At 47.4% G+C, this 23418-nt stretch overlaps 2 protein-coding genes across 2 annotated transcripts; both read left to right on the forward strand.

Moving 5' to 3' along the window:
* The first annotated feature begins 945 nt into the window (after positions 1–945).
* Positions 946–10331, forward strand: ZMYND19 (zinc finger MYND-type containing 19). The gene is made up of 6 exons (XM_027471106.3): positions 946–1121; positions 1325–1384; positions 2231–2337; positions 7079–7219; positions 8186–8366; positions 9161–10331. Exons 1-6 carry the CDS (start codon positions 1071–1073, stop codon positions 9302–9304), a joined length of 684 nt encoding a protein of 227 aa, XP_027326907.1. The 5' UTR covers positions 946–1070; the 3' UTR covers positions 9305–10331.
* Positions 10332–13628: 3297 nt separating this feature from the next.
* DPH7 (diphthamide biosynthesis 7) lies at positions 13629–22696 on the forward strand. The gene is made up of 9 exons (XM_027471105.3): positions 13629–14033; positions 14184–14320; positions 14762–14849; positions 15616–15710; positions 17355–17521; positions 18049–18121; positions 18964–19029; positions 19230–19402; positions 20643–22696. Exons 1-9 carry the CDS (start codon positions 13644–13646, stop codon positions 21239–21241), a joined length of 1788 nt encoding a protein of 595 aa, XP_027326906.3. The 5' UTR covers positions 13629–13643; the 3' UTR covers positions 21242–22696.
* The last annotated feature ends 722 nt before the right edge of the window (positions 22697–23418 follow it).

Genomic DNA, 23418 nt, shown 5'->3' on the forward strand with positions numbered 1-23418 from the left:
CACAGCTCTGCTTGTCTGATCTCTTGGGTCCATCGTTACGCTCTTAAGGCATCTGTGGGGCCGCTCCACCACAGGAATGAAGGATTCGTGTTTTTTTTTATTATTATTATTTTTTTTTTTCTCCAGATTTGCCTTTGGATGTAACATTTGTCTCCTCAGGATGGTGGGGCCCCCACCTGCAGCTCCTGTGCTCAGGGCCCGGCTGTGCGGCCCTGCCCGGCCCTGAGGCGACCGCGTGGCAGGCGGCCCGGCCCGGCCCCGTGTCCCCGTGTCCCCGTCCCCGTCCCCGCGTGGATTTTCTTGTTTTTTTTACGTTTTGACCCAGGATCTTTGGGGCACGCGCCCCGCGGCGGCTTCCCCCGGTCCGTGAGCTCAGGACCCGGCTCCGGGCCCTGCCCCGTGCTGCCGGCGGCGGGGGGCGGCGGGGGCGGCCGGGGGCAGCTGAGGAGCCCCGCGGGGAGCGGAGGCGGCCCCGGGAGCCCCCGGCCGAGGGGAGCTGCCCCGAGGAGCTGCCCCGCGGGCGCTGAGCGCGCTGCAGCGCGGGGTTCCGGCGGTTTGGGTTTATTTCGGGCGTGTTTCGGGTTCTTTTTTATTAACAGAAGGGAACGGCCCCCGGGGGCCCGGCGCCGCCTGTCAGCGGCGGGGAGCAGCCGCCGCCCCCCCCGGCGAGAGCGCGCGGCCCCTTTAAGGCCCCCCCCGCCCGGCGCTCTCGCCACCGTTGGCGGCACAAAGCTTCCCGCGAACGTGACGTCAGCGCCCGCGTCCCCTTGCCCCCGCCCCCTCCCCTCTCCCTCTCCCGCGCGCTCCCCGCACCTCCCTCCCCCTCCCCGCGCGATCCCCGCGCCGCGCCGCCCGCCGATTGGCCGAGGCGGCGGCGTCGCGAGAGCGACGCGGCGGAGGCGCGGCTTCCTATTGGCCGCGCGGCCGCGGTGGGCGGGGTCGCGCGAGCCCCGCCCCCCTCCCCGGGTGTGCGCGAGGCGGCGGCGCGTGGCAGCGGCGCGGCGGGGCCCGCTCCGGGCGGAGGGCGCGGGGTTGGGGGGAGGCGGCGGCGGCCCCGGCCCGGCCCGGCCATGACCGACTTCAAGCTCGGCATCGTGCGGCTCGGCCGGGTGGCCGGCAAGGTGCGAGCACGGCCGCGGCCTGAGGGCACCGGGAGGGGGCGGGGGGGCGGCGGGGGAACGGGGATTGGGGTTGGGGCCGGCCGCGGGGGGCGGGCACCGGGAGCGAGGCCCGGGAGGGCCCGGGAGGGCCCGGGCTCGGTGGTGGCGGTGGCGGGAGGGGCGGGGAGGCCGGGCCCTGTGTGAGGGCGCGCTGTGTGTTGCAGACCAAGTACACGCTGATCGACGAGCAGGACATCCCGCTGGTGGAGAGCTACTCCTTCGAGGTGAGCACCGGCACGGGGGGATCCCGGGACACCCCCCCCGCCCCTGTATCCCCCCTCCCCGGTGTCCCCCCGAGCCCCCCCGGCCGGTCCCGGTCTCAGCCTTTTGTGGCCCCAGCCCACTCCCCGCGCCCCTTCCCTGGGGGCCCGGAGGTTTCCTCTCGGCCGTGGGGGCTCCTGGGGGAGCTGCGGTGGGAGCGGGGAACTTGTGGTGTCTGTAGGAGAAGGGTGAGCTGCTCCGCTGGGGCTCAGCAAGGGAAAGGGCTCCCGGCTGGGAACTCCCCCAAAGCCTCGGCCCCGTTGGAGCAGGGCGCACCCGGTGCTCAGCAGCCCGAGTGCTGCAGCAGCGCCGCTGCCAGAACCCACCCAGCTCCCCTGGTCCTCCCCGGGGGTGATTCACGGCCAGCAGGCACCACCACGAGTGCGCTAGCGGGGTCTGGTCCTTAGCACGGCTCGGTTTGAGCATTGGCACCAGTGTGAGGAACGAGGGCAGGACCACTTCTTGCACCAGCGCCCTCTAATTAGGTTGGTGCAGGGCAGCACCGTGGGGGTTTGCTGGTGTGGAGGGCAGATGATGGCCCCACGGGCTCACCACTAAGTTCCCACTGGCCTTAGCCCAAGCGGGACTCCTGCTGTGCAGAGCCTCCGCCCTCCCCTTCCCTTTGCATCTTCACAAACCACAGTAGCAGAGGTTTGTTCCTGCCGGAGGTCCCAAACAGCTGGGATTCCATGGTGGTCAAGTAGGAGACAAGTGTGAAATGTTGGGTCCTTCCCTTATCCCTGCCCCCGAAGAGCCCGTGCTCCTCTGCTCAGTGTTGGATGTTCTCACAGCCTTTTCCTTTTCTCTAGGCTCGCATGGAGGTAGATGCTGATGGAAATGGTGCTAAAATATTTGCTTATGCGTTTGACAAAAACCGTGGAAGGGGATCCGGCCGCCTGCTGCATGAGCTGCTTTGGTGGGTATCGTGAGGAGAGCCGGCCAGGGCTGCAGCTTGCTGCCCACGTCGTGTGTGGGGGGTCTCTCTGCTTGTGGTATTTCAGGTCTGCTCAGGAGGCTTGCAGCTGCTCTCTGTCAGAACCAAGTGCAGTGGGTGCCATTAGATCTTGATATAGTCTTGTTGAGGCTCTGTAAAAACAGTATTCCCAGGGAAAGCCATTACAGGTGAGTATTTTTCAGAAAGACCCTTGTTTAGACCTGAGAAATGCTTCACTTGGAGGCGGGCAGGAGACTGGCTTCATTTAAGTTAACAGATGAAGACCTATCTTCTGAGCTGCTTTTGTCCTGTGATAAGCAGGTAAGTTTGAGAAGTGACAGGCCACTGCAGAGGGAGAACCTCCGATAAACTAAAACTTTAGGGATTTTTGTTAGTTTTTATGTTTCCTGTCAGCTGCTGTGTCTTATTTCCCATGTTCCAAGAATCATTGCTTGAAATCCTTCCTAGCTGCAGTTGACATTGGGAGGCCAACTGCCACAGTTGTGAGAGAATGATCAGCTCGTCCCCTGAGCTGTTACGTTGCACTTCCTAAGTGTGTTTTTCGTGGGTTTGTAGGAAAGATGGGATATGCTGAAGAGAACTGTTATTTGTCTTAAAAAGTCTTTTATGAGAAATTAAGCATTTTTTCTATTAAGTTCTGTAAACTACAACTAGAAGTCGCAGTGCCCAAGATCTAGCTGCTCTTTCTTCATTGTTCCAGGTTATTTCTTCTTCCCGGACTTAGGCCTTGTACAAGAGGGAGGAAGTCGGGAAGAATGTCGGGGACTATTATTATTATTTTTAATCTGCTCATTAAATAAGGATTTTAACCCGTATCTGTTAATGTTTAATCTCGTTGTACGCAACTTTGGTGAAAATTACTAGGAAGTTGGCTACAGTATGCATGATAAATCACAGCCAGCTTCTGCTAACTGTGAACCTCATACAGTAATAATTGCAGTCTGCAAGTTGCACTAACAGTATCTGGAAATTATTCCAGCTGGCTGTTGCAGGCTGTGTAGATGATGACAGTCCAGCAGTTTGCTTATTACACAGCCTACTCATTGCCTCTTCTGGTTAGTTTTACTTACATTAGGAAATAATCCTAACATATTCGGTTAGGTAATTAAAATGATGTGCAAGCTTCAGCATATACTCGTGTTAAAAAAAAAAACAACAGATTTTGTGCAGTAGGGATTTTTAGTAAGTCACAGAGGCAGGGTGTAACTGTCATGCAAGCAGCTCTGCAGGTCTGAAGCTGCAAAGTCAGACTCATTCACTGGGAAATACTGAGTATTTCAACTGTTTCTCTAAAGTCCGTTTGATCCCTTTGAGGATGTACATTTTGCTGTGATCTTTAATTACAAGCTGACACAAGGCAGCTTCGTGTTCCTTGTACCCTTAGAAAGCCTTCTGGCTACAGGTGCTGTGTGTAGTTACCAGCCCTCCTAAGCAGAACACATGCACTGTTTGGTTTTACTTACCTGTGCTGGGGGCTGTTCCGAAAACCTGAGGTGTTTTAGCAGAAGGTCCTTCCCTTTGTGAGCTGGAGCAGTGATCAAGGTTGCAGAGGCCTCCAAAAGGCCGGAGAGATGGGCAGTAGTGGAGCTCTGCTGGTGCCAGCCTGGCTTTCTGGGTAAAGTAAAAACAAAGAACTTGAATTTCTGCAGGTAGAGGAGTTTAAATGTGTAACTTAAGTGTCTTGTCCCCCCCACCAATCCTTCCTGTGTTTCCTGTGTTCACTGCCTCCCTGCCCCCCCTCAAAAAAATGTGCTTGCTCTGAAAACCTGATTCTGTCCTTTGGCTTAAGATACAATGAGTGTGCATGTGTTGGATACTTTTGCAAGTAAAGCTGTTTTCTTTATTTCAGTTTAGTTAAGCAGCTGATACTGTTCATGTAGTAAGACCTCCACATTTGGAAGCTTGTGGCTACCAAAGCTGCAGTGGTAAGAGTGGCCTTTTACCCACTCTTTCCTCAATGCTCTCCTGCAAGCACTGCAGTGACGTGCAGTATAAAGTGGGAGCCACTCTCTGAAATACACCCATACTTGCTACAAATATTCTTTCAGGAAGAACTTTCTGCAGCCTCTCTTGTGCTTGTTTTGTTTTCAGGGTGCGCTTTCAGCTCCTCTGAAGCAGGATTTGAATGTCTCTGGCTGGGTACCCACAGTTAGCCTGTTGCCTTCTCGCCCTGCTCCCTGGTTAGCGATCCTAGCTTGCCATCTTTTGGCTGGGTGTAGTAATGTTCCCTGGGGAATGAAGTGTTAGGAGATTAGTCAGACGTATCGCTGGCTGCGTGTCCAAAAAAATCCAAGCCCATATATATATAGAGAGACATTTTTTAGTGTACTTACAGTCATAGCGCCTGAAACCTCCGCAGTTAGGGCTCCTGTTGACTCGAGTTGCTGTTGCCTGTGCTTGGCACTTCTGTTACAGGCCTCAGCTCTCCAGTTAATGGGGAAGAAGAACTGCAGTGTACAGGTAATTCTCAGAAAAGTTTTGCTTTAAGTGGCTTTTCTGATATCCCATAGGCACTTGGGTGTGCTGGGGAGGCAGAAGCTGTGGCCCTGGCAGAGGTGGCTGCCTGCTGATCCTGTCTTCTCTGTTCCCATCTGCAAGGGAGAAGGCAGGGCTCTTCCACGGGCCTGTCCTTCGCTGCACTTTTCTGGTTACCTTCTGAGGTGGCCCGTGCTGCGTGCTCGTGAAGCACAGTTCGAGGGAGTGGAATGACACATGCCTGTGCGTCCAGAGGTTACTCAGTTATGCACAGAGAACAGGGACTGTCCTGAATTTGCTAGTGCTAATTCTGGCATCTCAGTCAAGTGCTAACACTTCTGGTCATCGGCAAGGCCAATTTCTGCTTTCCCTTTGAGACTTTTGCCACTTGAGGTAGTAGAAGAACTGACAGCAGCGTAGATGTGGACGAAGAAGAAGATGGGCTCTGCTTGTGGATCTTACTGGTATTTGCTTGGGGGGTGGGAAGGGTCATGGGTGCAGATGCAGGCTTTGGAAGAGCAGGGGTAGGCACGTGGTGTACTGGTGTCCCTGACAATCTCTTGTAGTCCTCTCATTCCCCAACTCGGACCTTCCTTAAACTCTTGTTATCCACTCCATTTCAAAAAAGCTTCTGAACTTGGTCTTGGTCTCCCCCCTTCCCTCTTCCAGTTCGCTCTCACTCTGTGCCTGTCTCTTCCCAGATGCCTCATTTCTGTCTATCCCGTCTCTTGTTGGGACTTTGTCCTAGTCTCGTTCTAATGAAAGTTAACTCCTTCCCCATCTCTGTGTCTGATCAGTGGTTACCTTCATCTGAGCTGGTGTGCTTTTGTGCTTCTCACTGTGAGCTTTTGGGGCTTCTGATCTCCTTTGCCAGATCCTCCTGTAGCATTCGGCAACTCAAAAGTAGCTCTCCCTCTTCTAGGGCCTTTCAGCGGACTCCTTTCCACAGTGTGCACACTTTTTTTTTCCCAAATAAAGGATTTTATTCCTTTTAACTTCAAATGGGAGAGCTCCTCCCTGTTTATGGAGGCCTGAAATGCTCCCTGACAGGAGGCTGCACACCCTGCCCTCATGCAGGGCTGCCAATGCAGGAAAAACAGTTTTGCCTACAAGCTAGAGTGGTTTTTCCCTGTTCTGCTAATGCTAGAACTTTGTAGAGGAAAAATATACAATTTGCCCAGGTTAAATTCCTTATCTATTAAAAATTGAATAAGCCCTTTGAACTGGAATGTTCAGCACTGAGCTGGAAGCAGCATCAAAACTAGGCTTGGGTGAAGTTGTCAGTGGCTGTTGGAGCAGTCTCCTCGAAGGAAATGCTGGGTAACCTCCAGAGAGTGCTATCAGTTTGACATCATCCTTCCTGATTGCCACTGGATCTGTTCTCATTGAGCTGTAAAGTTTGTTGTGGCATAGCAGAAACACCAGGGTGCAGTTTCTGTCCAAACATTATATTTGGGGTGGGGATCCCCCCAAGAAGCCGTACGGAGGCTGGCCTAAGCACAAGAGCATTTGACAGTGGAGTTGAAACTTAAACAGGGAGAGGAGAGCTGAAAAGTAGGTGGATTGGGAAATGAGATCTGTTACAAGGCAACAGGGAAAAATTGGTATGACTTAATCTGCAGCTGTCCTGCTTTGGTTTGGGCAGATTTCCGTAGATGTCTCCTGGTCAATTGTGGATTCATTGCAGGCTTTCTGTGTGTTAAAAATAATTAGTCTGAAGAACGAACGTTTGCCTACCCACTGGTGAAACCCCTGTCCTGTTGCTTAAGAGACATCCTTAGTAAATGAAAAACTGACTCACACCAGTGCCAAACTTGCATGTAAATGTCTGATAGAAACTCCTATTAAAATAATAAAACAATATTAGCTCCTTTCAAGTCTGCACTGTTGAAATAATTACGTAGGTGCTGTTGCATAAACTTGGATGGTAGTTTCTGGAACTCGCATTGCAATATTCTTACAATTAAAATATACCACGATTATCTTGACAGAGTCAAGTCATTTGTAATGGAAATAATCTCCTGGAACAAATCTCTTTCTTGTGAGAGCTGATCGATTTGAAATAGCCACTGCAGTCTGTTGACAACCTGAGTTTTACTGTTCCTATTTCAGTGACACCAGGCAGCAGACTAGAAGGCAGCTGCCTTCTGGAATTGGTGCCATTCTTCACTTTTGGTTGTGGAGTATTTTTCATCACTAAGCTTCAAGCTGGTTTTGTTTCCTCCAGGGAGAGACACCGGGGAGGCATTGCTCCGGGATTTCAGGTGGTACATCTGAATTCAGTGACCGTGGACAACCGCCTAGACAATCTGCGCCTAGTTCCTTGGGGGTGGAAACCCAAAGCTGAAGATATCTCTAGTAAACAAAGGTATGTCAATATTTGACAGAGGGATACCATCAAAAAAAAACAATAATAAATTATTTTGCCTCTTTCATTTAGCGGTGTTCATCTTGGCAGAGCCTCTTTGTTTGACCTTGGGCTGCTTATCCATCACTGCCTCAGCATTCTCACTGGGGACCAGAGTTAACGCTGACCACGCTAGCTATGAAGGGATGATCTAACCCCATGGTGTTCTGTGGAGGTCCTGCTCTGCCACATGTCGCTGCAGTAAAATAGTAAACCTGCATTCCCTTCTGCTTGAGTGGTGGCATTTGGGCACGCTGGATTCAGTCTGTAGTTTTTACTGGCTTGTATGTCTCATCCTCAGGCACTGACATTCTAACGCAGCCTGTAAAAACCAGCAGCTGCAAAATGCTTATACTTGGAATAGTTTAGTTAGGTTGAAACTAAAATGAGTTCCTTGGAACAGCTTCTGTCAAGCTCTGCTGTAGATTGTGGGAACTTCCTACATGTTGCATTGCACTGATGTTACGCACAGTGCATCAAACTAATGTTAGGATGGGTTTGTTTCACCTGTGGTGATACAGCCCAGCTATGTTCTTTTTTTGGTGAGAGGCCCATACCATACTAGAAACTTGCGTACTGTACTAGAAGCTTCTCTTGAAGCACCTGCAGCACCCACAAGAGCTTGTTACAATGCTTTCAATAATATGTAGTGGATGGTACTGGATAGCAGTGGTGCCATCCTCACATGGTTCTGGGTTTCCAAGAGCAGGGAGCAGACTTAGAGCCATTTACCCAGAAACAATGTTGCTTAATATAAATTTCTTGGTGTAAGTTTCATGAGATACTTTTAAATATTTTTGTTAGGTTAGAGTAACCCTCAAAGGATTTGTGGTAACCTTACCTACTCTGTTAATGAAATTGGAATTATTTTCCCCATATGCTTATTATGAATGTATGGACTGAATGTGGGCTTTTTTTTTTTTTAAGGGAACAAAGTCTGTATTGGCTGGCAATCCAACAGCTTCCTACAGATCCTATAGAAGAGCAATTTCCTGTACTGAATGTAACACGATATTACAACGCTAATGGGGATGTTGTGGAGGAGGAGGAGAACTCATGCACATACTATGAATGTCACTACCCCCCGTGCACAATGATTGAAAAACAGGTGTGTGCAAAAATGTTGGAAGTAAGCGTGTAGTGGCTCAGGCTACCTCATGCATCCAGGGGCTTGATCCTTAAAATATAAAGCTTTGTGTAGTCCATTGAGTTGCTAAAGGCAATAATTCTCTTCAGGTCAGGTTTTCTTTGGCATTAATTTTTTCTGGTATGATTAAGGTTCTTAGAAGTTCTTTAATATAGTCCTTTATGAATATGCAATAAAGAAGTACTTTATCAAGGCTTCGTGAGGGAAACATGAGGCTTTAATTGTCAGTTTGAGAGAAGGTTGTTTGGAACGGGAGCAAGAAATGACCTAGCGGTTTACTGGGAGGAGTGTTATTGCTGCAATGTGTGTGAAAAGACAGGTGGAAGCATTCCAGGTGTCTAGTGACCTGGAACTTGAAGGAGCTGTATGAGGCTCCTTTCTCCTATGAGAAAGCGTTGTAAGGCTTTGGGCAGTAGTAGAATCAAAAAAAAAAAAAAAAAAAAAGAGACAAAGGAAAAAACTACCACCCATGGTTGGCCCTTCCTAAGAAGAGGATGAAGTTGCATGGCGTTTATTCAGTAGAGAACTGGGAAGACAGCTTGTTCTGCTACTGTCCTGTAGGTAGATGAGATGAAGCATCATAAGGTCTTGATCAAGGCTGGTAGAGAATTAGATGTCCAAGAGCCATGCCTCTGTCAGACACACATCCCTATCTATGAATAAGAAGGGCTTTGCTTTTGTGATAATGACTTTGGCGTGCTCAGCATTTGTGAAGTGCTCAGTTAGGCTCACTAACACTGTGTTGTTTTTCCTAGTTACGTGAATTCAACATTTGTGGCCGATGCCAGGTAGCAAGGTACTGTGGGTCACAATGCCAGCAGAAGGACTGGCCTGCTCACAAGAAACACTGTCGGGAGAAGAAGCGGACCTTCCAGCAAGAGCTCGGACCAGAGCGATGACCGGGTGGCACAGGCCTCTTAGCAGCAGGATTCCTTCTCAAAGGCATTGGACTCTTGCTTTTGCACAGTAATGACAGACTGCTTATTGAAGCCAGAGGCACTGAAGAAGAAAATCCCTGTGATGCTTGAGCAGAACAGCTGACTGGACTAAGCCGGCTCTGACTGGTGCTGTGGAAAGGGATTGGGTCTACCCTTCCAGTATTATATTCTCAAGCAAAAAGACTACTGTGGAGGCTCCAGGCAGGAAGCTTCTCATTATTTATATGTTAATACGTTTGTAAACTCATGTACAGTTTTTGTTAGAAAATCTTGATAGGACTCATTAACTGTAATGTGCAGATGAGAACACATTGTTGGCCTAAAAGTTTTAAAAAAAAGTCATGTAGCAAAAGCTTTTCCTCCCATGTGGCTAGAAGTATCTGTGGCTGTGCCAAGGCCAGGAGGCAGGCTCCAACATCAGCACTTGCTCTGGAGAACTCTGCATGGAAGCTATATTTAAAAAAAAAAAAAAAAAAGGCAAACAAAGTAAAGGTTGGAATGAATCACTGTCTACTCTCTAGTTTTCTCCTGTTCCCTTCCAGTTGCTTTCAGAGCACAGTCACACTTGGGTGTTGCAGATACCTACTCAGTAGGAACCAGCGCACCAGAAACTGGAACACGGTGTCGGGACCATCTGGGATCCCCGCGTGCAGGCCAGCTGCAGTGTGCCGCTCCCGTCGGAGAAGGGTGCTGCAGATCGTGCTGTAAGCGGCCGGAATTTTTAGAAAGCTGAATTGGCTTTCTTGTTACGAAACCTTTGTATATAAAGTAGCTGTAGGGGAGCTCAGGTTATCAGCTGTGTGTGGATGTGGTTGCCTTTGTGGCTTCCCTGTAAGCATAGCTAATAGTGATGTGCAGATATGCTTAAATGATCTAATATTTGGTAATCTGAGTTATTTATTTGTTTTTAAAGAGATACCATCAAACCAAGAATCACTTCGATTTTTTTATGAAGTAATAAGTAAAATAATATGGGAGGAGGATTTGAGTTGCAGAGTACATGCCTGTTTTTCTTTCCAGATGTTTTGTCGTGTATAAACTGATCTTTTTTTTTTCTCATTTTTCCTTAAGGAGTGTCAAGTGATTTTCCTGAAGAACTAAGTGGATAAGTTAGTGCCAGGTGTTAGTCTTGCTTTGCAGTTAGAAGAATGTGAGCTGCTGAGTTCTTAATGCAGAGCATTTCTCCGAATGCTTATTGAAATAAGTGTTCATTTTTTTTTTTTTTTTTGTGAAAGCTGATAAATTTGTTTTCCAATCGAGATTCACTTTGCCACTTCGTGTTGCAATGCTGGTCTTGCTTGTATGCCATTTGTTAGACAACCAGACTGCTGTGGACTTGCATTATTATGTTTCTAATATCTGCACAGGAAGCTCTTAATTATTAGTATTTGGGTGGGTTTTTGTACTTTGCCTTTAAGCATCTTAGTAAATAACCTCTGAAGTTCTTGCTGGCAGTTCACTTGGTAGATATGTTGTAAGGTTGCAACTCTTGATTCCTGGTTATACTGTAACTTTTCTGTTTAGGCAGCCTAAAATGCCCCAAAGTATGAAGAAGTTGAGCAGGACCTAATCAAACTTTTCTATAGCAGATGATTTTTTTTAAGGAAACATTCAATTAGTTAAATTAACTGTACAGTTTTTAAATATAAAAAGGGACAAAAGGAATAGGTTGTTTTTATTCAGGGTAATCCTCTGAAAAGGGCGTTGACTCTTGCCTTTCTAACAAGGTGGTATTTGACGTGCCAGTTTTTTATTGTACTGGCAGTAATTATGATTAGCAAAATGAAGTGCGGTCTTGGAGCATTTAAACACTCCTGCAGCTGGGAAAATGGCCATGGTTAGTCATAATGTTGCTGTGTGGAGAGACAGAAGGCAAAGACTGTGGATGAAGTCTTGATGAGACAAAGTGTAAATTTCTCTTGAGCAGCAGATGAAGGAAGGGTGAGACTCATGCTAAAGAGCGCAAAAATTGGGTGGTGGGTGGATGCCTGGGGCAATCCTGATCCTGGTGAATGGGGGAGGGAGTGGTCACTAGGTTAGGTCTGTCAGACCATGAACCAGGTAACAAGTCACCTGGGTGAGAAAGTACTGCCTGAGCACCCTGGGAGGCTGGATGAGATAACGGGTACTAACCTGAGTGCAACCATGGACTCCAAACCCTCCTTGTGTCAGAGCATGGAAGTGGCTTACAGGGATTTTGACATCTGTAAGCTGTGATGCCTGGCAAGTTGTTTGAGGATCTGATGATTGGTGTGGTCTTCAGGAGACAGAAGGCTGTGGTCCAGGTGCACACGGTCCTTTGACACCAGCTGTGTCGCCCCAGCGCTGTCAGGCTCTTGTGAATGCCCGTGGCATCTTGTGCAGCTCATCCATGGCTGGCAGGTCTGCTGGTGGGGTGCCCTGGGCTCCCTCAAGTCCCAGGGAAGGGTGAGTGTCTCTGGTGGCAGCCAGCTCCAGGAGGACTCATGGGCTCTGGGGCCCTTTGAGAGAGTCCAAAGAAAGATTTTTTCGTCACAGTCGTAAAGTGGCAAATCCAGCTCATGTCAGGAGCCTGCAGATTGCTGATAACAGCAACATAATGGTGTACACACATGTAAGCACACCCAAGAAATGTTGATACTTTCTCCCTGCCAGGTATTCTTCATGTCTAGGTAGGGTGGTACTGCCTATCTATCCCAAACACTCAAAAGTCACAATTCAGACTGATAGAAATGATGCTGGCTTAAAGAACAGAGTCTGAAATAACATATTGCAGGCACAGCATTCACCTCCTGATATTTGAGCCTTTAATACACCCATGGGGTTATACTTTCAAGTTTTCTCCGTGGTGATGACCTATTTTTAAATGAAACTGGTGAAGGAAAAAGGGCAGCACAAAGAATTAACTACTCACAGGTGGCATGCAAGTGGTGTAAGACATTGCCTCGGGGCTGGGAACAAATGTTTACCACCTATCAAAACAGGCTTGAGAGAGGACAAGAGGGGGCTGGTGTGATTAAACAGAGTGTGGGATGCTCTTACAGCAAGAGGAAATCCTTTATAAACTGGTGTCCAAGTGCAGAAGATGGGAAGAATCAGATTTGGTAGGTTAAATGTGGAGAAAAAAATAACGCAAAGGAAAATGGAATTTGAAGAATGTTTCAAAATTACTTGTGTGTTTTATGATTTGAACATCAAGAGCAGAGAGACTGCAGGAGTCAAGATGCACAGTAAAGGGAAAACCTGGCCTGAAGATCCAGCAGACAAAAACAAGTGAATTGTTTAGGGGTGTGTTCATGTGTAAGAGCTGAGGGAATTCACACAGGAATGCTTCCATATGGGGAGCTCATCAGAGAATCTCCTTAAAACTGAAGTGCTTTTCAGAGAGATTAAAGTTCAGATGAAATGAGCAGTAGCAAGTTGCCAGGACCAGACGGTGCCACCTGCAAGCTCTAAGGGAGCTCAAGGATGAATAAGCTGAGCTACAAGCTGGTATGTACAGCCTTGTCCGTGGTACCAGTCACATGTGTGGTAACAGCTTCTGAAATGGGCTTTGGGGCAGGGGAGGCAACATACAGCTGGGTAAGTGCAGCACTTTCCCTTAGCTACAACGCAGCATCAATGGCTAAATATTGGGGAGGAAACAGCACAGCTTTGTACAGGCAAGTCCTGCTCCAAAAGCCTCTTGGAGTTACTTGCATGACATCAACAAGAAGGGGATAAAGAGGATTTGGCTGTCGTGGTTGGGTTCCCCAGCTGCACTTGACCATCAGCCTTGTTCAAGGCACTTAAAGGAGGAAAAGCTGCTGTGGGAAAGGGGGAGGGTCCTCATGTGGGCAAATGGGGTTAAAAGACAGGAAAGAAAGAGTTAAAGGGATTTTTTTTCCTTTCTGAAGGCAATAGTTGTATGCTCAATATATTAAAAAATAATCATGAAAAAGTAATGGGTCAGGAAGGTGATAACATCTACTCCCAAGGTTCTTCAGGGTAACAATAACAGAGGCTGAGTGAACAACTGTGGAAAGGCCTTATGAGGCCGACTGGTAGACGGACAAAACCTGGCACCAACAAATGGGCATTGCTTACGGGGAAGCAGCCCAGGATGAGCCCTGTGCTGAGCGCTTTGGGAGCGAGTCCTTCAGAACAGGAACAGGCCCATGGGGATGTCTGTTGGGCAAAGAACCGTGTGTGGGGTGGTCTGTGGGGCGGTGTGTGGCCGTGGGGGTCTCATGCGTGTCTCAGGACCACAGGGACACGGGAGAGGCTGAGGACACGGGGATCCAGCCGTGGCCTGCAGCTGCTGAGGGACATCCGAGCAGGGATGGGCAGAGGGGAGCGGAGGGAGGACAAAGCGGGACAGCGCCGGCTGCCCCTCGGGGTTAGGGACGAGAGACTTTCGTTCGAGGCCCTGGGAGCCCCGCGGGTGCAGAAGGAGCCCGGGGTCCCCTCCCGGGGCCGGTCCCTCCCCGCTGACCGGGAAGCAGACGGGCGGCGGCTCCTCCCCGCCCCGCTCCGCCCCGCCGAGGAGCGCGGCTGCCGGGCCCGGCGGGGCGCAGCATGCGGGCGGCCTGAGATGGCGGCGCCGTGCCGGACATGGACGCTGCAGGTGGTGGACACGGAGTTCAGCGCCGATGCCGTGGAGTGGTGCCCGGTGGAGGGCTGGCACAGCATCCTGGCCTGCGGCACCTACCACCTCCGCCTGCCCGCCGAGGTGAGCCCACGGGGGGGGGGGGGGTTGGGGGCTGCAAACCGGGAGCCCTGCCCCGTGCCGTGCCCCTACCGGCCGGTCCTGAGGCGGGGAGGGGTGCGGGGGGTGGAGGCGCCGCTAAGCCCGGTTCTTTCTTCCTAATTGTCGGCGAAGGGTGATCAGAGAGGCAGCAATGCGGCCTGCGACCGGACAGGGCGCCTCTACCTGTACCACTACAACGAGGAGCAGCCTTACATCCCGCTGACCGAGATCCAGAGGATAGACACCGCCGCCATCCTGGATATCAAGTGGTAAGGCTGCCCCACGGGGCTTGGAGCTCGCAGCAGCTGCAGACCACAGCGGGCTCTGCTGCTTCGGGGTCCCTTTTTGGCCATTGGTATGGCAGCAACGTTCATGTTTATTAGTTAAGCTGTCCCTGACTTCTCGGAGGGAAGCAGTTCACTTCAGTGAGCAGAGACTGCTCGTTTCTTCGTTAAATTCTTTGGGTTGCTTATGAGCAGCTTGTCAGTGACTTTGGACATCATCTGTCTATATAATGATATATCATAACTCCCCCGATATGTATAATATTTTCCCCCTGGTACAGGCTTGTGGGAACTTCGAGCCTCAGATTTTCTTCATGAAATTTTTTGATCAAGTACCTTCTTCTGCATCCTGGAGTAAATGTTATGGCTTTCTTGAACTCCAGACAGATGTGCATTCAGGACTTGTTGATCTCTTGGATCTTTTAGGTGCCATGTTCCAGTTGCAGAACATCCCATGGTTGGCATTGCAAACTCAACAGGGGCCGTGGAGTTCTGCCACCTGACTGGAAGTGAGGTAGGTGGCTGTAACGCCGGCTGATGCTGAACCTGTTTTTAACTCCGATTTAATACGGCTCTAGGTTTATTAGCAATGCTCAGTGACTTTGCAGGGAAGCTGTATGGCTTTCAGGACTTTCTCAGTGGTCTTAGTTTTATTGTTGTTATTGTTTGTTTGTTTTTTAATGCTTCTTTTGTCTTCTGCTAATGTTTCTCATAAATGCCACAAAATTGTTCATGGCACAAAGAAAGACTGGCTGGGCTCTACCACATGCAGGGTGTGGGAGGTGAAGGCATGGGGAGAGCAACAGCAAAACTTGGAAACTGTTACCAGTTAGTCCATCTTTACTCTCCCTCAGGGAAAGCAGAAGGTGCAAAGTTGTTAAAAGCTGGGAAGAGTTTTGGAGAAGGGTTTTTCTGAGTTGGTGGGAAAAGGGACTAATTGAGAGAGCCATGTGAAGAAAGGGAAAACCAGTCTGTAAGGGAATTCAGCAGTCAGATAATCAGTTCTGAACTTCATCGCCCACTAAGAGGAAGCAAAATTTAAGGGGGGTTTGGTGGGATGTGGAAAGCAAAGGGGTGGGTGTGCTGTGTATGCATAATATTTGTCCTTTAGCTAGTGATGAGCAATTGTACATTGCTTCAGGACATTTCATCTCTTCCGTTGTGTGGGACCGTAATGTGCTTCTCTGTCTCTGGAAGACACTCACCGTAGGTGCAGGCAGCACACATGTTATGTACTTGCTCTCTTCTCAGTCTTAACCCCTTTCTTTTCTTTCCAGTAGAAGAACAGCTGCATGTTGGAGCCATGCTTCAAGGTCGATCTTGGTGCACAGCGTCTGGCCTTGTCTTTAGACTGGTCCACAGGACGAGGGCAATGGTGAGGATGGGAAACAGAGGCTGCTGTAGAGGTTTTTGTGTGTGTGACAGTTCACAGATATAAGCTGAGGCTTTAGTTGAATGAAACTGGTGTCTTTTTTTGGGGAAGTGGCTTAAGGCATTCTTGCAGTGGGCTGCATTCGTTTACCTTCTCTAGAAGTTACTATTCCCAGAGCAAGGGTAACGAAGGAACAAGAAAGTATACTGTGGTGACTGTAACAAGAGCAGAGCCTAATCAAACCACAAATCTGGGGTTATGCAATGGTGAACAGCTGCAGGTGACCCAGAGGCATCTCTTCTCTTTTGAAAGACCACAGTGGGGCGCAGCTTGATCCACTGGATCCAACTCAGTTTCTCCATCTACTCTCAGAACAGTTGATATTTCAGTGTGAAGTTCTGCTTAAAAAAGGATAGTAAGGAAATAGTGCACGTAAAAATTTTAGCTGCAGTTTCATGAGAAACAGAAGAGAAGTGGTTTGGAAGTACATTTGATTTCATACATTTCATACGTTTGATTTCAGAATTGGCATCACTGCATTAAAAAACATGAATTAGCTGTCCCCTGGAAGGGGTAGGATGTGTGTTTTCTGTAAGTTATGTGCAAAGCAAAGAGCGATGCTTTCAGTGTAAGGCTGGAAAACAGGGGGCCCAGACAGTACTGTGCTTGATGTTGAAGGACAGGCATTTAGTTGCTCTTGCTAATTAAACATGTTTATGTGCATGTGTTTTTTGTGTTGTTTAAAGAATAAGTAGAATTTCCAGTTCTACTTTCTTCTGTACATCTCATCTTCCTCTTGCTTCTGCCCTTCAAGATGAATGATGTTTGCCATGATGAAAAGCCCCTTTGAAGCCTATCACTGTTGTTTGCTGAGAAACAAATAACCCCTTCTAGAAGCTGAATGTGCAGCCTTTGCCTCTCTGTAGAACTCGTAGGAAAGCAGGGCTAGGGGGTGACCCCGTATATCTTGTGTGGAAATTTGGGAAATTCAATGTGGTTTAGTAAATAGTGTATGATGTACAACTGGAAAGAAGCCCCGAGTCACCAAAATCAGTACTTGCAATTGCAGGTAACCAATCAGAAGGTATTGAATTCACATCAGGGAATGTCCTAAAATCTGTGCACTGTGATCTGCAAAACTTTTGCTGGTGTTCTAAGTACGTTGTGTCCAGAAAATGCAGCAGTAATGTACCATGGGAAAAGAGCAGGAAATGTCAGGATCTGTTAGTGCTTTGGATGCCTCTGATAGCAGTGAAGGAAGCCACTTATTTGTACTGCAGAAGAGGGAAGGGGTTCTCAGAGGTCCTTGTCAATCTGGTGTGGAGGGAAAAAATTCCTCTTTACATGGAATTAATTCATTTTAATATCAAGCACATGATATTAAAACCTCCTGACTCTGACATGATATTAAAATCTGACTCTGTGAGGTCAGGGAATGGGCACCACCACCAACACAGATGATTTAAAGATGGAAAGCTGAAAATAACTGTATAAATGCATGCATCCCTCCACTGCAATACCAGTTTCTCCTAATGTTCATTTGAATTGAACATGCTGTCTATCAAGTATAGATAGATGGCTGCTCTAGCAACCTCCTGGGACATCAGTTTCAGTAATTTCTAACGTTTACTCTGTGTTCCACTGCAGTGGGTGTCCTCTGCGAGTGATCAGCAGTGATTCAGAGGGGAAGCTGAATCTGTTCTCCATAGATGAATCTGCTCCTTCTGTGCATGTCCTGAACCAGTGGAAAGCTCACAAATTTGAGGCCTGGATTGCTGCTTTCAATTATTGGAACACTGATGTTGTGTATTCAGGTTTGTAAGCACTGGGAATCTCAATTAGGGTGTGTTTTAAGGGGACACCTTGTTTAGGGATGTGTGTTCCTTGGGATTTTACTTTCCAGGACTGGGTATGCTGCTTCCATCACACCTCTTGAAAGAGCTGGGGCCTCTGCTAGGGTCAAAAAGCTTCTTGCTTGTGGGAAGCAATTAGGGTTAATTAGGAGAAACCTTGTCTTTTAACAGGTGCTTTGGCTTGCTATTGGCAAAAAAGATGATGATGTGTTGGGGTGTGCAAAAGAGCCAGGGAGATTCTAGAGTCCAGTCTTTTTTGCTTCTAAATTTTATTTTTTTTTTTTGCTTAGCAGAGTGAGGATATTGTTATTGCATGTCTCTTCTCTGGTGAGGGTATTGTGAGCCTCAAATGCTAGTTGGTATGTCTGGTAAATGCTCTGATATCCTAGGGCTCAAAAGCATTAGCGCTGTGTTAACTGTTTTGCTTCTGTGCCTTGATGTGGTCATTTGGGTGGTGTTTAGGGTACCTGTACTTTGCCTTTGTGCAGGAGGAGATGACAACCTGCTAAAAGGCTGGGACACCAGATGCAGTCCAGAGACTCCTGTCTTCACCAGCAAGAGGTAACCAAGCTATGCCTGCAGCTGGACCCTGAAGCTGTCGTGTCCCTTCCCAAGCTATGCATGCAGAGATGAACAAGGACCGTGGAGTCTTGTTTGTGCCTCCTATGGGACATGGAGAGAGAAATTAGATTTTTCATCAGGATAGCTTCAGGTTGAAACTTTTCTTTCTGTGTCCTTCAAAACAATTGATGAACTGCTCGCTTCCAAACAGGAAGATGTTGATGGCTTCTTCATAAAAGAAGCGTCATGATTTATGCTCTTATTTTGGGGATTTTTGTGTGTGTTAAATTTGGATATATTATCGTGGAAGGTTTTTAAAAAAATATTCTCCACTGTTCAGTCATTTAAAGTATTTTTTTTTTTCTGGTGACATATGTATTTTGTAGAATATGATTAAAACAGTATGTACAGCTTTCCAGTGAAACTTTATATGTAGCCTTAAAACAATCTGGATTATGAAAATATTAACGTTGAGAGTAAAGTCTTCTGGGAATTAATGTTGAGAGTAAAGTCTTCTGGGAATTGAGTTGTTTTGCTGAATTTCTGAAGAATCTCAGCAAAACTGCTCTGAAGGGCAGTTTATGTTACAAATATTACTAGAAAATATTCATGCCAAGAGACTGGATGGGTAGAAATTTTGCTCTGGAAAAGCTGTTGGACTGTGTAGATGGAACTCTGCCTGGGCATTTAATTGAGGTGAAATTTGAGTTCACCTTACTCTCCTTTCTGGAGACACCGTGATGCAGTAAATTGCACTCCAAATCCTTGATATTCAAGGAAGAACTCCTTCTCAAATTGTGTATCATTGTCTCTTCCCTCTGCTGTATGATGCTGTTTTGCAGACATTCAATGGGTGTGTGCAGCATTCAGTGTAGTCCCCACCGGGAGAACCTTCTGGCTACTGGCAGGTAAATCCCTCCTAGCTGCTCTTCACTAGTGTGATTATCCCCCTTGGTTACCTTGAATGTGCTACTGCCTTCCAAGCTGTGGCTTCTTTAGAAATTCACTGAGGTGAAGAGCATGTGATATTTCCCAGTTTTCTTCTGAACTTGTTGCACCAAATCAGCTATGCTGCTCGTCCGCATATTAATTTGTGATGCATCTGCAGCTACGACGAGCATGTGCTGTTGTGGGACACCAGGAACATGAAGCAGCCGCTGGCAGACACCCATGTTGAAGGTGGAGTTTGGAGGCTAAAGTGGCACCCAACTTGTGATTTCGTGCTGTTAGCAGCCTGCATGCAGAGCGGATTCAAAATCCTGGACTGCCGTGGAAGCATGGGTGAGTGTTCAGTGGAAGAGAGATGCTCTTGCACTACTCTGCTGCTCTCCTCTCTTGCCTCCAAGTTAATGGGGAAGCTCCAGCTCTGAGCCTGCTAGAAAGATCCAGATACTGTTAATAGCCTGAGACATTTATTCCAACTTAAAGTAACTCTTCCAGCTTTCCCAGACCTACCCTCACTGTTGGCATGATAGGCTGTGCCAAGGCACTGTCATTATTCATGCGTAAACCTCTCATAACTTCTCGTGGGAGCAAGGCCTGTTTGCCTTGGTGTAAAAGCACAACCTGTTGACGTGACCATTCCGGTTTGTATTCATCTTGGTGGTTCAAAGAGGTTCTTGTGAGTATCAGGTGATGCTTTACTGTCAGCAGAAGTTACTGACCTACTGGTTATTGCCTCAGAAAGGAAGTGCTGTGCAGTCTGGTTAATCTAGAATAGCACGAATAAGCCCTGTGCATGAATCAGAAGGTATTTATGTGATTAAAAAGCTGTTTGCCTTTACATTACAAATACAATCTGCATAAAATGGTTGCATTGCTGGGCTTCTCCAGGCCTTGGGCAGATCCACAGCTGCTGAAATGAGGATGACATTTCTTCTGTATAGGGATGGGAGGAACTTGATATCCACTTAACAATCAGTAAAATGCTGAAAGCACCTGGGAAGAACACATCTGTAATCTATTAATAACCAGAACCTGGTCTACCAATCTTATCTGTTATTTTTATGGCTCATTGGAGATTGCTGTATGATCTGCCTTGTCTTTCTTGAGCCTGTTTAGGTATTTTGAATAATGAAGCTCTTAAAACGTCACGCCCATTAAACCCTCTTCTCTTGTCTGCTCACTGAACTAGGGAAAATCAAGGCTAGTGAGAGGTGGCTGAAGAATTGTCAGGAGAGCCAGGACCTTGTTCCTCCTAGGATGCTTAACTCTGTTGTCAAGAAGGTCGTAACCAGTTCTCTGGGGTAGTTCAACAACTCTTGTATGACACTGGGACAGGCTCCCCAGGGCAGTCACAGCACCAAGCCCGTTGGAGCTCAATGCTCTCAGACATAGGGGTCGATTTTTGGGTGGTCCTGTGTGGGCCAGGAGTTGGACTTGATGATCCTTGTGCGTCCCTTCCAGCTTGGGATGTTCTGACTCTGTGCCATAGTCAATATGAGAATGCCTTGCAAGCAGTCTGCAACAAACTGTTTCACAACTTGCTTTCTGCTCATTTCATTATTTTTTTTTTTTTAAGCGGAGAACATGGAGGAGTGTATCATCCTGTCATCCTACGTCTTGCACAATTCCTTGGCCTATGGGGCTGACTGGTCAAGACTCTGCCCGAGGGATTCCTTGTCTGCAGCCCAGGACTCTGCTGCTACGTACCAGTCTTTGGGGGAGCTTGTGGCAAGACCAGAGGAAGGAGACGAGAGACTGAATTTGCAGGTTCGGAACCTGAAGATAATTTATGAGTCTCCTACAGCTACTTTTGATGTAATATTGGATGAGGAGAGCGAGGGCCCTGCCTTGCCGCTCAAAGACGAGGCGCATCCTAAGCTGTCTGGGGATCCTGACCTGGGTAGGGAGCCTGGTTTAAGGGAGAGCTCTGGCACTGACCGAGGGGGAGACCCTGAGTCAGTCGGCAGTTCTGACCCGGGAGTTAAGAGACCCAACAGGATGAGCCTGGACAGAAGCGATGATTCGGCCAGTCCAAAAGAAATGAGCATTGTAGCAACCTGTTCTTTCTATGATAATATCCTACATGTCTGGAAGTGGGAAATGAGCCTGGCCACCCCTTCGGAGACGGCTGGTACTAGATCTCCACCTGAAAGAACGGTTCAAAGTTTGCATTGACAGTCCTGAGGGAAAAGGGTAGGAAAATTTCGGCACTGACAGTAACATCTAAGCTTATGCCCTAATTTCTTTTGGGTTTTGCCAGTTTGTATGGTTGCGTTTGTGAGTCTTTAGAAGTCAATACTGATGGAGTTATTTCCTGATGGTTTTATTTTCAGCACTGAGGAAAATTTTTGTTTTGAGAAGTGTGGTCAAGCACAGACACGTTTATTCAGTTTTCCCTTAATGTGCTAATTCAAAGTAGGACAGCCTTCCTCTCAGAGGCTACTCGTTTGTACATTATGTTGGAATCCCTTCAAGGCTGGTTTGCATTTGTGTGATTGAAGCCTGTTCTCCTTCCAAAACAAACCAAACTTGTCTGTGCTCCTCCATGTAGCCAAACACACACGTTGTGATCAGAGGCTTCCATGCATTTCTCAAAAAAGTCCATGAGTAGAGGCTTAGATGTGTACGTAGCTCGTTGTGTGATCCGTAAACTAGCACGTTCTTTGAGAAGACACTCAAAGGCAGTCCAGATACTGACAGTGCATTGTGCTTATGGTGATACTTAGTAAAAAGAAATTCCTTTTATGGAAGGAAATCTAAACTGACTAGTGTGACAGAGAGCAGCTCAGCAACAGGAAGCTTTGTTCCAATTAGGGCCTTTCTTGTAAGGATTCTGGTATATCTGCACACTCAAACTTTACATCAGGCTCATCACCTGGATGCAATCTCACTTTATCGCTCTCCAAGCTAAGCATGAGCTGGCTTAGCAGAACGTGTGTAGGAAGCCCTGCTTGTATTTTAGTGCCACACTTAACCAACCCCTTCCCACCCTGTAGGCATCAAACCGTTGTTTTTTTTTGTTGGTTTTTTTCCATACAGAGATGTACATTTAGGTCCAAAGTCAAGATCTTACAGGGTTTTTTTTAAAGGTGAACAGCTTTAAAATCAAAACCTCCAAAAAGTACAGGCAGTGTTTCCTGACATTTTTTAAGTTGAAAGTACAGAAACCAAAATCTTAACAGCATTGCCCTAACTACCTCCAGGAATGGCTGCAGAATTTCTCATGGTTACTCCATTAGCTTTCTTTTTTCACTGTGAAATATCAGCAAAACACCGTTTCTGGAAACACTTTCTCTGTTTTTAATTTCATTCTAGAAACAAATGAGCTTAGACTAGGTAAGTAATTTCTAGCTTGCACGGTTTCTCTTTGAGAGTCCTAAAGAATTAGTTGCCTGGAGGGAAAGAAACACCAGCAACAACTTTCTGTAACAGTGCTGCATCTAAAATGAGGTACAGTAGGTAAGAATTTTACTGCTTTGAAACTCTTTTTTCAAAGGTGAATGTGTATTTTAAAAAAAACTCTCGAGCGCTGTTACATTAAGATTCATATTAGTATTGTGAACAAGAGCTTTTGTTAAAAAACGCCCTATTTTTGGATGTTTCTAAAATAAAATCAAGACAAGTGATTCATCTTTCTTGTTTGTTTTGATTTTTGTAGAAAGCCCTTCATGCTTTGGTTGGATTATTGCTACATTTATAATCACTAAACTACATAAAGCCTGCGTTGTTACAACCCGTACTGATCTAAGACAAAAGAATTTGTACTAAGAAGAGTGATTCACTGTCTTTAGTTATGACTTACTCTAGGACAAACACCTGTAGAACACTACTGCTGGCATTCTTCCACCATGAAAATCAGCTTTTACTCTTCCTGTTTCCCATCTTTAGCCAGTTACTCCACCTGAGGACCTCCATCCCCGTCACATAACAGCTCGGTTGCTTTAAGGGTGGTTGGCAGTGTGCTTGTTCTTCAAGAGACCTTGTAGACAAGTATTTGGGGTTTCAGCCCTGAATGCAGTCCTGTGAAGTGGAAGCAAACACAGCATCCCTCCCCATCACAGCTCTATCCAGCCTTCGTGGTTTTGTTTTTAAAAAACACTTTAAGGACTTATCTGTCAGTCTTCATTACAGACTGGATGCTCACAGAGAACACAGGTAACGTGCGCCTTCTCTCCAAATGTGAAAAACTGCATTCTAATTAAATTACCTGATACTCAAGCTTTGCAGTACTTCGTGTTTAGAAAGCCTCATAAAAAAAAAAGTACCTCTGGGCAGTGCTACAGTCTCCACACAGAACTGTTTCACAGAACCATTTTCTCAAAAACTCCAATACTTGAGGGTCAGGGAAAAAT

The sequence above is a fragment of the Anas platyrhynchos genome, chromosome 18 (genome assembly GCF_047663525.1).
Source record: "Anas platyrhynchos isolate ZD024472 breed Pekin duck chromosome 18, IASCAAS_PekinDuck_T2T, whole genome shotgun sequence".
NCBI lineage: Eukaryota > Metazoa > Chordata > Aves > Anseriformes > Anatidae > Anas > Anas platyrhynchos.

What these genes read in the sequence shown, in the direction of transcription:
- ZMYND19 (XM_027471106.3), top strand. Translation starts at nt 1,071, where the DNA reads ATGACCGACTTCAAGCTCGGCATCGTGCGGCTCGGCCGGGTGGCCGGC. An exon ending in TCGGCCGGGTGGCCGGCAAG is followed by an intron (nt 1,122 to 1,324) that starts GTGCGAGCACGG and finishes TGTGTGTTGCAG; the next exon opens with ACCAAGTACACGCTGATCGA. An exon ending in CTGCTGCATGAGCTGCTTTG is followed by an intron (nt 2,338 to 7,078) that starts GTGGGTATCGTG and finishes TGTTTCCTCCAG; the next exon opens with GGAGAGACACCGGGGAGGCA.
- DPH7 (XM_027471105.3), top strand. Translation starts at nt 13,644, where the DNA reads ATGGGCAGAGGGGAGCGGAGGGAGGACAAAGCGGGACAGCGCCGGCTG. An exon ending in GCCATCCTGGATATCAAGTG is followed by an intron (nt 14,321 to 14,761) that starts GTAAGGCTGCCC and finishes TGGATCTTTTAG; the next exon opens with GTGCCATGTTCCAGTTGCAG. An exon ending in AACCTTCTGGCTACTGGCAG is followed by an intron (nt 19,030 to 19,229) that starts GTAAATCCCTCC and finishes ATGCATCTGCAG; the next exon opens with CTACGACGAGCATGTGCTGT.